Source organism: Sipha flava, unplaced genomic scaffold (assembly GCF_003268045.1).
Source record: "Sipha flava isolate LNK unplaced genomic scaffold, YSA_version1 89_pilon_pilon, whole genome shotgun sequence".
NCBI classification, from domain to species: Eukaryota; Metazoa; Arthropoda; class Insecta; order Hemiptera; family Aphididae; genus Sipha; species Sipha flava.
In genome coordinates, this window is record NW_020273631.1 from 1,881,744 (window position 1) to 1,897,086 (window position 15,343).

Genomic DNA, 15,343 nt, shown 5'->3' on the forward strand with positions numbered 1-15,343 from the left:
ACGATCGTAATATATTGATTCACGTCATTAGAAAAATCTACGACTTGCACTTGAGTTCGTAGTGCATTGCATCCTAACTAAATCCGACAGTGTTTTAGTAAAGATACAATTTTTATTTATCCGAAGTAAATCTCCGATCGGTTACAGATCGTCGACAAGGAAATAGTGTTCGGTGACAAGAGCACCAAGATCGAAGTGAGACAGCTGAAGGAATTCCAACGGTACGAGTTTTGGGTGACCGCTGCAACGGTGGTGGGCGAAGGACAGCCCAGTTTCCGCGTGAACCAGAGCCCGAACTCCAGAGGTAAGGATTAGTGCATAACAAATACTGTGACGTATCTCATGCTTGTGATCGAAAAACGTCCGAATAATAATGAATATAACGTATTATAATGCGATGATAAAATCGATTTGCCGCAGCACCGGCCAGAGTGGCGTCGTTCGGCGAACACGTAAACGTCGTGGTCGGAACTAAGGTCACGATCGAGTGTTACAGGGTGGGCATGCCGACGCCCGTGGTCATATGGAAGGCACCGGAAGACGTCGAGACGAAGTGAGTGAAACCGAAAATCTTCGCGTTCCCGATTAGCTATAGCAAAGGATGGGAACGATTTATCGATGTATCGAAAATGTCGATACATGAAGTCGTTATATCGTGACATTTTACATCGATACAACGTTACCGATATATCTTCTCGGTATTATCGTGTCCAAAGATATTTTTATGTGATTAGTCTTCGGGTAATCATCAATAGATATATTGGTATACTATATTAAATACTATTATAAATTATTTGAGATGTTATATATAAATATTTATATATTATTATATAAATAAAATTATTTCCATTATAATTTTCTAGGTGTATACTGCAATATATAGAAATTTATTAATATGATTCTGGTTTTATAAAATATTTTATAATTTTGTTAAATATACATGCTATAATTTATCAATTTATTTGTCATTATTCCTGTAATAAGTATCGATTACAAGTTACGACCTCGGCCTACGGCTTATAGATATAAATTGCATTCAAATAAATTATAACCTATTAACTATGTCCTATTTGCAAGTCTATAAACTTTTATTCAATATTGGAAACATTTTCCGACATATATCGATACATCGATACAATAGAAGTCGATATATCGTGGTACCGATATTGGGTATGCGTTATATCGAAATTACGATTTATCGATGGTTAACGATTTTTTGCCATCCCTAGCTATAGCTAGTACCCACGTGATGCTGAACCGATGTCGCGATAACCGACACCGTGTGTCAGATAATTGGGAAATGTTAATGAAACCGAAACCAGCGAAACCCTTTAATTATACAAACTCGACAAGACTATATATACAACAGTATAACCAGTGCTCGATTTGTAGGAGGGTGCAGGGGGACGGAATACCCCAACTAATTTTCAGAAATTTTAGCGTCCCCCTACTATTATTACGCTATAATAATAACGCTAAGCCAGTTTTGGGGACGTCCTTTGTTTTAAAGTAAATAGAGTCCCCTTCTTTAATTTTGCCAAATCAAGCACTGATTATAACATGCGTAGTCGGTGCATGAACCGAAACAGTCAGCCAGATCGGACCCAAAGTCTCTGTTATGCGTGCGTCGTAGATAGTACAAGACGAGAAACAATTTTGGGCAATCAGCGTGCATCTACATTGGTGACGTTGAGTCCGATACCTATACGCTTCGCGATTCTATTCCGTAGCCCTATCCGTGCCAATGATAAAAGGTGAAACCGATAAGCCGCACGTCAATTCGCATTTATTTACATTATAAGGTCATTTTTAAAATAGACATAGGTGTTTCACTCAAAAAAAGCATAAATGACCGATTGAATGTTTCAAAAATGATAAACAATTCGATTAAATTTCGGTAAACCTCGTTATTTCAATACGCTTTTGATAACAAATATATTGAAAGAAGACTTGAAATGTAAATTATATTCCTTCAGTAATGTGGAGAAGAGTCAAAATAATAAAAGTTTACGAACCACGATTTCTACCGACTTTGTAATACCGACTTATCTGATTACCGGGGAGTGAAAATAAAACAATATCGGTATAATTAACCCCAGTCAAATGCTATTTATTTATTTTTTTGTTTTTTTTTTCTCATCAACTCATCATCTCCATCGTTACACCCCGCGTATTACCATTTCAGCGTCCTCTCAGACGGCAGCCTGTCCATCGGCCCCGTGGACGACAAAATGTACGTGGGCAACTATACGTGCCACGTGGAGAACATATTTGGCATGGATCAGATATCTTACACGCTCCATATCCTGTACCCTCCGTCGCCACCGGAATTCGACGTGGACCCCATCTCAACCAGCGCTATCCTGGTCCAGTGGAAACCGGTTAAACAGCCGGACGCGGTGACTACGGGTTACTTGCTGACCTACCAGACCGGGGACGAGCCCCCGCACAGGATAGAGGTGGATTCCGACCGTTTCACGTACACGATGGACCGGCTGAAGTGCGGTTCCAAGTACACAGTATCCATGCAAACCGTGAACACGGTCGGGACGAGCAGGGTCAGTCGGGTTGAGGAAGTGTTCACCAAAGGCGGAGGTGAATTACAATAATCATGTAGAAAGAAACCTGAAAGCGCAGGAAACCCATATCTACGTCAACGCTATCTTCACTGAAAATCCAAAGCATTAAAAATAATACACGTTTTCAATCACCGTCCCTTTTATCCGTAATATTATCGATTCTGACGAAATGGTATAATAAATATTTCAAACAAACGTTTTCTCGTATTTCACATATTGTTTTTCTTTTTAAACCTCATTAAAAAAACATAATTTAAAAAACCAATAACTTATATCATAATTTAATCACATATGACTATAACACAATATTTAATTATAGTCCCAAAGTCTTTTAACTTTCACTCACCCCTACAGTATTATTTTGTTCTAATACAAACAACCCGAACGCTATATTACATTATTCTGTTTATCGTTACAAAAATGTTAGGTTTTCTTCGAAAATAGAATACAGAATGCTACTCGTATACTTTGGAGAATTTCTTTCCTTATCCCTATTCCCCTAGGGCTGACGGATAATCCGCGTAACAGAAAATTTCATCTGTATTCTCCTCCAGTGGCGTACCTGTGGGGGGGGCAACAGGGGAATTTCCCACCCCTAGAAATTTTTTTATGCCATAATGCAAATTAATTGTTCAGCTTAAATAATGTAAATTATAAATATTTTTAATTTTCACTGATTATAATCGTGTTTGATATCAAAAGTTTTTGATATCACTTATCAAAAATCGAATATTAATATTCGACCGAATTGGGATTAGAAGTGATGGTCACATACAGTCACTATTTTATAATGTGATTATCATTGATATCAAGTGATCAACATGAGTTTTAAGTATTTGGTAATAATTTATAATAAAGTTTCAGATTATATCATAACAATAAAAAATTGTGCAATTAATTTATGCCTCCCCCCCCCCAAAATGTTTCACAGGTACGCCACTGTTCTCCTCCGTTCCTCGATACCTCGTCCCCGATGTCGTCACCTCCTCGACCGTTTCTTATCTGCATCAACTTGTTCGGTAACGACAATTATTCATTTTTAATCGTTTCTTTTTTCCGGCACTTTTTTGACTACGTGTTCGCCGCGTTCCGAATCATGTATCGAAAACCGAGTTGGCATGATTAGTTAGAACGATCTGGTACAGTAATAATAACGTATGTCTCTGTTTGGACAGTGCCCAAGGAACCGAACAAGGACGCGGTGCTGTCGGTGAACTCGACCAGCATCACGTTCACGTTCGGCTCGTGGCCGACGCAGATGTGCAGCATACACTCGTTCACGTGCCAGTACACGGTCAACGGCAACGGAGGCGTGTGGGTCAAGTACCCCAGACAGAAGATGGCTGGCGACACGTTCACTGTGGGTCGGCTTCAACCGGCCACCGTCTACACGGTTCGCATGATCGTGCACACGGACGCGGGCGATACGTCGTGGGAGCACAGGTTCGCGACCCGCACCAAGTCCGGAGGTAAGTTCAAACCGAATCTATGATAGTTAGGTAGACCTACATTAACAACCGATAATACTATAACGTGTTTGTATTTGAACGTGTGTTCTGCTTTGGTGACTTTGTTCAGTAATGCATTTATTACGGAACTGAATCAAAGAAACTTTAATGAATACTTAATCAAAATTAAGTCGCCATGTACACTATTATGCGAATATTATCTGAATTACCTAGCGTCACTAGAGAGACATTTTACTGCTTAATGTTAGAAAAATTACAATTTTGGTACAAAAAAATGTTAGTTCGAAAAAGCAATTTTTTTTTTTTTTTGGTATTCAACCTTAAGGTTGGTTTTGCAATTGAATATTCGGTCTCCACTCTTCTCCGTTCTCAATTCGGTGTAACTTTTCAGTCCAGCCTTAGAGATCATTTGTTTGACAAATGAAATTCTCGGTGCCTTTTACCTTCAACTATCCCTTCTATAATTCTATGGGTTAGTTCATTTTCATGTCTCAATATATGGCCCATCATGTTCCGTCGTCTTGTTCTGATGCCTTTGAGTATCTCTCTTCGTTTGTCCATTTCACTGAGTATATTTTCGTTGGTACAGTGTTTTATCCAAGCATCCTTCTCCAATACCACATTTCAAAGCTTTCAAGTGTTCATTGTTCTGTCTTATTTAATACCCATGTTTCACAACCATAGAGTATCACACTCCATACATATTATTTGATGAAATGTTTCCTCATCTTAATAGATCATTTTGTTTTAGGTTAGTTTTTGGTCTGATAACATTCTTAACATCAAATGGTGGTCCAACTTTGAATGTTTCTAATGTCAATAGGTTAAATGTTCCTTAGTTTTTTTTAAAAAAATATTATTTTTTAAGTTTTTACTTTTAACGTTTATAACTTTTATTAGCTTTTATTAACTTTAAATAGTGATAACATTTTGTAACATTGACACACCTTATAATGTGTGATTATTTAAGTAATCATGCTAGGAGCCATGCTAGGTGATGTAAAGCGCAGATATTTGGAGAAAATTGAAGTTTTAGGTCCAAGAGATCCCTATATTTTAATGAAGGACTTAAGTATCATCTGGACAACTGACTTGGAGATTTTACCACCAATTACTTACCCTGACATTTTCAATTATTTAGTTTTAACCAAAAGTTTTTATACTTTAGAGCAGTTTAAGGCATATAAAAGTTTGGATGCTTACAACTTTTTTGTGTCTGGTTGAGTTTTTAATGCCAAATGGCTTGCTTTAAATAATTATATTCTTGTAGTTGCTGAGGTAAGTAAGTTTAGTAATTTAAGCACATGTTCAATACTAACATTAATAGGTTTACATGATTTACATTTTCTTTTTTTTTTTGACAGTATTTCTACTAAGCTAAATAATATTGCCAATTAATTTTTGAACCCCATATTGAGAATTTTACACTTCATGATAAAGGCCCAGTAGCACTATTCAATATTTTTCCTCTAAAAGGAAAATCTAAGAGTAACCATATGACAATAAAATCTTATGAAATTTAATCTTGCAAAAAAAAAAATTGTATACATTTAATTTATGTTAAGTACTAATATTTTACAAGTGTTGGGTAAGTATTTTTAAAAATTAATTAAGTTGCTTTACTCGTTACTCATATAAAATTGTAATGAAATTAGATACTTTCCTTATCAAATAGAAAAGTAATTACATTACTTTCTCATTACTAAAGACCGGATTTATATGTTTTTACATATCATTACTTGATCTATGCAGTTGTATGAGAGTAAAAAATGTGGACGATTCATTCAATTCTGAGTTTATAGAAAAAAGTTTTTTTTGCATATTTGAAAATATATCATAGGTTATAGAATATTTAGTGCATTAAGCCATGACTTGCGCTGTGCCAACAAAAGTGCATTTATATCGGATGCGACATTTTTCCTGACTTTGGGAAAACGATCGAAAGAAAGACCTTTATTGGTTGTCTTGATGAAACACTCAAACACTGCACACAACGTAGGCATTTTTAAAATTTGCGTTAATTAAATCAAAACTTAACGGAATACAGTAGGTAAATTTTGAAATCTGGACCACCAAGGAATTATAAAGCCTAATTGATAAGATGCACTAAACTAATCTATACTCATGTGATTGGAGCATAACAATTTTTTTTCTTTTATAAATGCTGACTTTCCCTGTGTAATCTGGATCTTATTTCTATGATGTATCTTCCATCTTGGTTGACTATATTGCCTAGGTATTTATAATGTACTACTTGTTCAAGCAGCTTGTTCCCTGTTTGAATATTAATTATATGGATTCGTTTTTCTTTTTGGCACATCATAGCTTTAGTTTTTTGTCAGTTGATAATCAGATGATATTTTTGGAAGCATCTCGTAATTTTTTCCAGTGATTTTTCGTAATCATTCTCATTATTTGTTAGTAGTGCAATATCATTAGCGAATCTTAAGAAAGATATTATTTCGCCACCTAATTGTATACCTATATTATTTCTGTACAGTCTTTCTATATCTGTTCGATAAAGATATTAAATACAATTGGAGAGAGTGGACAACCTTGTCTTACACCCTTCCTAATATTGCTGTCTCTTTTTTGTCCATTACTTTTATTGTAGCTGAATGGTATTTGTATAAATTATATACTCGTATTATCCTTCTACCTCTATAGTCAGCTCCAATTCCTTTAAAAGTATAGAATAATTATTCTTTCCACGGTACCTTATCAAAAACATTTACCAGATCTATAAACGCTATAAATGTGTCTTTATTCAATTCTGTTTGTTTTTCTATCAATATTCTAAAGCCTAAGATTGCCTCTCTAGTACCTTTGTTCCTTTTGAACCCGAATTGATCATCGCTTAATTCTTTTTCTACTATGTTCTCAACCATTAAACTTATTGTTCTGAATGCATTACATTTATCAACCGTTATTTTTTTAGGTATAAGTATTATAATGCTCTCCTTGAATTCTTTGGGGATCTTTCCTGTAGTGCATATATCATTTAACTAGTTTAAATAGCTCATCTTGCAATTCTGTACTCATATTTTGGATTAGTTCCATTGCTATGTAGTCCATACCTACTACTTTACATGTTTTCATTTGCTTCAAAATTTTATGGAACTCGTCTCTCTAGATGACTGCCACTGCATATCTGGGTTATTATTGAAATTGGCTGTTTCTCCTTCTTGGTATAAAACTTCAAGATATTTTTTCCATCTTGTTGCTATTTTTTCGTTGACCGGTATCAAGTTTCTATCCATATCTCTTATTTTTCTGTTTAGTTTTGTTTTTCCTCCGAAAAATTTCTTAATTATGTTAAACGCATGATCCATCCTATTATTTCTAAGCAACTGTTCCACTTCTTTGTACTTTTATTTTAACCATTTATCCCTTGCAAATTTCGCTTCTCAATTAATTTTATTCTTTAGCTTCTTATATATTCGTATTCCACGATTATCTTTGGCGTTTTTATACTTTCTTCTCTCTTTAATATCTCTTATAATGTTATCGTTTATCCATGATTTCTTAAGCTCAGATAAGTTTCTTTTCAAATAGTTGCTGGCTGCTTCATGTATTATATTCTTAATTTTATTCCATTTATCTTTATTGGTATCACTTGGAAATGGCGGGTTTAATATTAATTTTTCATTGATGTAGGATTTTTATGTTGTATTTATGTTATTATCTTTTAGTATTCTTAAATCATATTCCTTTGTTTTTTAAGTTGCTCTTGTTAGTTTCTTATACACTACAACAAATTTCATCATGAGGAGATTATGGTCGTACGTCAGCGCCTAGGTATGTTTTACATCTATGTATCTAATTTCTGAACCTCTTTTACACTATGATATATTTGATATATTCGAATATCCCCTGGCATTTTCTAAGTGTATCTTTTTTGGCGGTGAATATTTTGGAATGTGTTAGCTGTGATCATATCATATTGCCTGTAAAAGTCAACAATGTGGTCTTTTATTTCATTTCTAATTCCTAGTCCAAATGTTCCTACTTCTTAACCTTCTGCACCTTCTCCAAATATCGCATTCCAATATTCCATTATTATTAAATTATCTTCTACTTTTGCTAATTTTCAAATCTCTTCTAGGCCAGAATAGACCTTTTTTATAGCATTATCTTCTGTATCTGATGTGGAGAAGTACACTTGAATTAGTACAATATCATTTGGTTTAGCTCTAAGCTTAATTAATATAAGACAATTGTTATATGCTATTTTGTTCACTATTTTGTGGCCCCATTTTTTATTTCTAATAAGTCCTACACCAGCCCTTCCTGGTTTTTTAAAACGAATATATATATATAACTGTGATTAGTTATAATACACATTTATTATAAGACTTGAAAGTATACATCATTAAATAATAAATAATTTTTACCAATTTTCAACTTAATATATTTTATTTTCTTACAAAAAAAAAATGGTTTTCTCTGTAATAAATAAGACTACAAGGCTCACTTAAAAACAAATTACAAAACATAGAAAACTTATTTAAAGTAACTTTGTCCTTTTGATAAAAAAAATTATGTGGTGCAGAAAGTTATGAGTGAAATTAAATTTTTATCTTTTTTTTTTTTTTTTTTTGCAGAAATTAATAAAATTAAAAATCGAATGATGTAAATTATGTGTACGAATGGTTTTAATAGTGTGAGTACATAACAGTATATATTTAATGTACAATTTTAGCCTGGGTCACGACTTAATTTGATTATGGATACAATATATTTGAACCAGAGTCGACTTCGATTTAATGATTAAAAAAAACTTTCATACACTTATATTAAAATGGTTCGTTAAATCATATTAATAAAATTGAGAACTTCCTCTATTCTAAAACATAAAAAATATAAAACAAACAAAAATCGATGATTTTTTAAGTAGGCAATATAAAATAATATGTAATATAAATGTAATAATTCACACTGCAAGGTAAAAAATATAATATGTATATAACATGGATATATTATATAATATAAACATTTTTTTTTCCCCCGCATAATACAATTTTCCGCTTAAGACACTATTTTTAACTTGTCCCTTGAAGAACGTCTTAAACGGGTTCTACTGTATAAATATTAATACGTAAAGATGGATCACATGTGAGGCCATGAAATATTAATCGTTGGAAAGGTATTGTCGAGTAGATTTTCGGTGGAGAAAAGAGAAAAAATTTAGACGCATTACATTTTCATCGAGACGGGTTAGGGCACTTCAAAGTTAACACGTTTTCGAATAGTTTTTCTTTAAACTGGTTAGGATCAAAGACTGTAGTTACATGAACGAAAACCATTATTTGTTAACCCATCCCTACAGGTCGCATGATTTTTTTTTTTTTTATATTTGGTTGTGCGGGTTACATATTTTCCACAATACAAAATATTTTTAAATAATTAAACTTTAAATTAACATACAATTAATGAATACAAATAATTAATGTATTCATGTTATGCAAATTATAATGGATATTATTTTGTAAATAAAATATTAAAACCATAAAACAAAACTATTGTTATTCTTGGAGTGTGTGTAGAAAAAAAAAATATATATATATACATCCAAGTACACTTTGTTGAAATTTAGGAGCAGGATTGAACACCTAAATTTTTTATCGTCTACATTCCTGATTGTCAGTCCTGTTATTATAAAATTTTCGCTAATCGGTCTTTATGTAACAGTATACCTATTATATCTATAGAAGAAGTATTTGATATACGGCCGATGGGGTTGTTTCAACACCGAAACATGCCCCTCCTGGCTACACCACTAATCGATACCGTTTGCAATATTATCACAGTACGATGTCAAATGATACATAGTGATTATAATATGGCAGTGGCGAATCCAGGGGGGTGAACTCCGAGTCCGGACCCCCCCCCCCCTCTTGGCTCCTGCCATAGTATTTATTTTTATTTTATATTTTTTAAAGTTACCCTGAAGTTTTCATCAAAACTTATTGATTAGAATTATTATTAGAGTTGGTATATTGTCGATAACATGACGAACCTGATAAATAGATAAAATCAACGATTTTCAATATAACCTACTATATCATAATAGTTGCAACCACAGTGTAAGATAAAATATATGAAATATATAAAAATATAAATAATATGTATTCGTATATTAAATAATATAATTGTGTTTATGATGTATATACTCAGGAAAAAAACAGAAAACAGGAAATAAATACATTTTTTTCCTAGACCCCCCCCCATGAATAAATCCTGGTTATACCACTGTAATATGGTCTTCCGCAGGTGTAGTTCCGTTTCAACTGTACGACGACGGCGATGGTGACGGTGGTGGCAGTGGTAACTACGACCTGGGTTTACCGAATTTCGCGCAGATGCATAAATACGTACCGGCTGTGTCGGCGCTCGTTTGCGTCATATCGTTTTGCATTTGTATATGCGTGGTGATACAACGAAGGTAACATCAACAACAGAAACAATAACATGCGCCGCTCGCGTTCGGAACCAGACGGGTTTTATTTTTAAATTTTCTTCTCCGTAGATACACGCGGGTAATACCTATATAGTTTTTCAGCAAAGAAATAATGTACTTTTGTTTTTGAAACGAAAGAAAAAAAACCCGTACTTGACGAAGATAAAATACGTATTACACTCGACGGGCGATCGTCAGTTTTCGCTGCGTTTACGAAATTTTTCAAAATAGCATAAGCATGAAACGTGTGAATCGTGTTCACCATCTCCCGGGTAAGGTGTGTCAACACATAGGTACTGCACGAGATAAAACGCTAGACACTTACACGTGCCTGTTAAACGTAATCAAAAAATATAATTTTCGAATCCCGATCAAACATCATAGTAATATAATATCGGTTTCGTTTGATCTGAAGTTTCTGGATACAAAATAACGTTCTTATCGGATCATTTTCTTTCATAAACGCATGTTAAGCAAAACCAATGCGCACAACTACTGACTAAGCTGGAACATTGTGATTGCAGACGCAGATCTATTGGGGGACCACCCCACTCATTGTCCGTATCAAAATATGTTACTGATTTAGTTTATTTAAATTTAATATTTTATGTTATTCTATGTAAATGTATTGTTATATTATTCAGTCAAAATCTTCAAATTTTTCATTTATAACATAAATTTATAAATTGTTGATAAGAACATTATTCTTTAGACCGACTGAGCAACGACGGCCGTTGACTTCCAACCATAGGCGAACATTTGGTTGAATTTTTGAGAGGGCTATGCTAATTCAATGTAAAATAACCCGCAGCGACTTCGTCCTTATACCCCTTTCCCATACAAAAGTAAAACTTATTACTATTAAAAATATGAATATGTTTAAATTGTATTGAAAAAAAACTAAATAACGTATATTTAAAAATGATTAATATTTTATTTTAATGACAAATATCTATTTGTATCAGCAAATATATTTAAAATATCATCATTATTTATATTTTTCGATATAACTTTTTCAATATATAGTATTAAAAAATCGCTGAACTTATCATGAACCAACGATGTTCTTAGCCAAGTTTTTATTTTTTTTCATTGCACTGAAACTTCTTTCGTAAGTAGCCTAACTAATTAGTACTATTAATGCTATTGTAAATATATTTTTATTATTTCTTGTTTTATGATTTTATAAAAAACGAACAGATAATTATAAAAACAACGAATAACATTTCTAACAAGGTTTCGATTTTGAGGGGGCTAAGCCCCCCTCCCACGATGTCCACTTATGCTGCCAACCTCATAGGGTTTTGTCCTAAAAATATCTTCGACTATCTGAAATATATCTGTATTTATTGGTTATCCATTCACTGCATAATATAATAATGCATAATTGCGTTATTACCTGCATAATACTAAGATTGTTGTATTAACCAGTGGCGCTCGCAGGGGGAGGGGATCCCCCGAAATTTTCTCCAATGTCTTGATTAGAATTTACAAATTTTACAAGTTTGAAATATGAAGAGCTAATATTGAGTACCTAGTATCATTGATTATATAATACTCTATTCTATTATCAATGCTATTATTTAAGCCAAAATATATAAAGTATTTGCATAATTTTGTTAATTGTAAAATGTGTTATACTCTTACATTGACCCCCCTCCCCGAAAAAAAATCCTGTGTTTGCCATTGGTGTTGACTGTCGACCATAGAATGAAGATAATTCTTTTAACAGTTCGAAACACAACAATCATCGATTCACAAGTATTAAGTATTCCTACGACTTACCTAATTTACCATTTGTACATAGCGCATCGCAGTTAAAAGTGACCGCAATATATTTTTTATAAGAAAAGGGTAATTTTAAATTGGAAATAATGTCAATAATGATATTTAATGTAGTTTATGAAAAAAAATTATTCATTATAATTAAAAAGGAATTATTGCATTAAGTACTATTGCATGTATATACCTATATATATAGCATTTTCCAATAGGTATCTAAATAGTAAATATGTATACATATTTATAATCCGCCACTCCGTTAGTGTAGACTGAATCCGCGCCTAAGTGATCGTTTCATTGGAATAAAAGTAAAATAAATAACAACACTGGTATAACTGATCGACCTCATAAATTTATAATATAAGAACATGAGTTTTCAGCACGCATTTATAAAATAAAAAACGCAGTAATAATTGAATTTTTCGAATATACAATTATTCACACAAAAAGTTAATTCTATAACTAATTAGTTTTAATACAGCATTGCATTTTTCTTCGGTGGATACAGATTATGATAATTATGAAATGTTAGTTGAAATATATTTTTTACGAAGCGAAAACATATAATGACCCCGAGGATGCTATAATTGTTTTGTAATGAGAGAGAGACTGTCAGATAATATATAATATCGAATCCTTTTGGCAAAACCTTTACTCGTTATTTTCGGCGTTTTTACAGTACAGAACAGAATCATTATCGATACAACGCACGCATTTCGTTTCAGTACTCGTGAGCAACTGCGGTAATATTGTACACACCTCATCGTGTAAAGTGAATACAAATCAAACCGTAATATTGTTCGTCTAAGGCAGAGATGGGAAACTCGAAGTTACTAGAGGGCCAATTTTTAGAAAATTTAAATTTAGCGGGCCAAAGCATAGAAAAAAAACCGAAAAAAAAGTCATTCAAAATATGAATTTTAATTAGCATTTATATATACGGAAATATGAAATTCAACACACACGATAGTATAATCCGAATGGTACGAAGAAACTGATATAATTAAATAGTTTGGTAACAGCTATGGTTGAAAGCCATACTTATACATTCATATGAAATTTAGACATTTAACGATGTTACTATTAGATAAAAATTATTATATTGATAAATTAGAGCATAGACGATAAACTTTAGAATTATATGATGTAATTTTAAAATATATCACGGGCCAAATAAAAAAGGCTCACGGGCTGGATGCGGCCCGCGGGCCGCCAGTTGCCCACCCCTGGTTTAAGGATTAACGAACGGCAACACGTGACGTTTATTTGTTTAACACAACCTACTACTACGACAGTTATACTGTTAAAGGCACACGTATTGACGACTTGATTTCATTGTAGAATTATGTACACTTACAACTCGATAATAATTATTTAGTAAGCAAACGTTTTGGTGTGGTACCTACATTTTTCCGGTTGAATTTTTATTCGAGTGATGCGCCATCAATAACCGAAAGAATACCTGGTTACCTCACTCGGGCGAAACGCCTCAAAACGATTCTTTGTCATGCATTATTTCGAAAATATCTTTTTGTATTTTAACGACCAAAAAAATAGGTTTTTTTTTTTTACCTTCAAATTCTATGAATACGTCACGCTAACATTTTGATGCAAGAAAATATTCTATGAAGTCGTAATAATATTGCAATTATAGTATAATAAATGCAGCATTTTTTAACATGAATATACCGTTGCGTCACTAAACATCATATTATACACATAGATATTTCGAACGAGTGGGAAAAAAATTATGAAAAACAATATTAGCGATAATAAAGCCGATATGTTACACATCGTTTGAACAATAATAATTATCTTGACAAGAATATTTTGATTTCGGCTGGTACATTACATATTCTAATACAATATACCTATGAATCTTAAGCTCCACTCGAGTCGTGGAGTGAGGAGCTATATTATTACAGTGTATACGATATGTAACCATATTAAATACTTGACGACGATAATTATTATTATTTAACATAATGGATCGTATAATCGTAATTTCCTCTCCAACTTGCATTCGGTTGTTTGCGGAATACGTAGATTTCAGTTTGTAGTGCATATACATCGCACTACAACTTAAAAGGATATAAAATGTCGACAAGACTTTTATAAATAGGTACTTGATGTAAAAAACTGCTTAAATATTTAGTTTTCATTCGTCGTCGTCATATGTATTCAATACGGCCACCGAGTTTTCCGTATTTCCACAACTCGTAATCAGTATGATATATTTGTCGGAAAAACGGATAATTAATTTTGATAGATATTAATTTCTCAGCAAAAAGTTATATAACTCAGCAATCAATATTGTAGTAACTACCAAAGCTTTTACTTGTTTTGCTTTATTTACTATATTCGTTTTTGTCAGTGTAGGTACGTAACACATATTGGTAAGGGAACTCAGTTTTTAGACTGTGCCAAAAACAATTCACTTGTTTAAACTTTAAGTGGATTACGAAGTGAATGGAGGACAATAAGTGACAAGACATTTCGGTATCCCGAAGAGAGTTGTTGGAACAATAAGACGGACAGCTTAAAAAATGACATTTCCGCAAAGTATAGAATGTCCGGTAACCCTACGTTGAATGGAACACGAAAAATATATAATATAGAGAAAGAAGTACGGACTGCGGTGACATTTTACATGAAAAAGTTAATTTAATTGTGCAAACGCACTTTGAACTACACGTATGAAACCCATCTATAAAAACACTAAAAAAAGATTAGTAGATAAAAACATATCTCATTTAATTTAATATACGAGTATTTCGCTTAACTATCTTTAAATTGACTTATACGTTAGATATAATATAGGTCAGTGTTTCCAAACCCTTATACTTATACTATGTCCTTTGTGTTGGGGAAATGACCCTTCGATAAAAAAACCCTAGTATGCTTTAATATAATAACATAACTAATCATTTTATTATAATACATTTTATCATATACTTTAACTAAATTCTGATGTATGATTATATTTTGATGCCCAAGATATTTTTCTTGTCATTGGTTTACAAACAGTGACCCAATATTAAGAAAAGCTAATA

General features: G+C 32.8%; 1 protein-coding gene across 1 annotated transcript in view; it reads left to right on the forward strand.

The window, feature by feature from the left end:
* LOC112693620 (Down syndrome cell adhesion molecule-like protein Dscam2) overlaps positions 1-15,343 on the forward strand; it is a 113,761-nt gene that overhangs the window by 93,719 nt on the left and 4,699 nt on the right. The window contains exons 21-25 of the mRNA XM_025568770.1: positions 148-304; positions 421-553; positions 2,186-2,595; positions 3,755-4,048; positions 10,322-10,493. Coding sequence (XP_025424555.1) covers positions 148-304; positions 421-553; positions 2,186-2,595; positions 3,755-4,048; positions 10,322-10,493 — 1,166 coding nt within the window. The remainder of the gene's footprint in view (positions 1-147; positions 305-420; positions 554-2,185; positions 2,596-3,754; positions 4,049-10,321; positions 10,494-15,343) is intronic.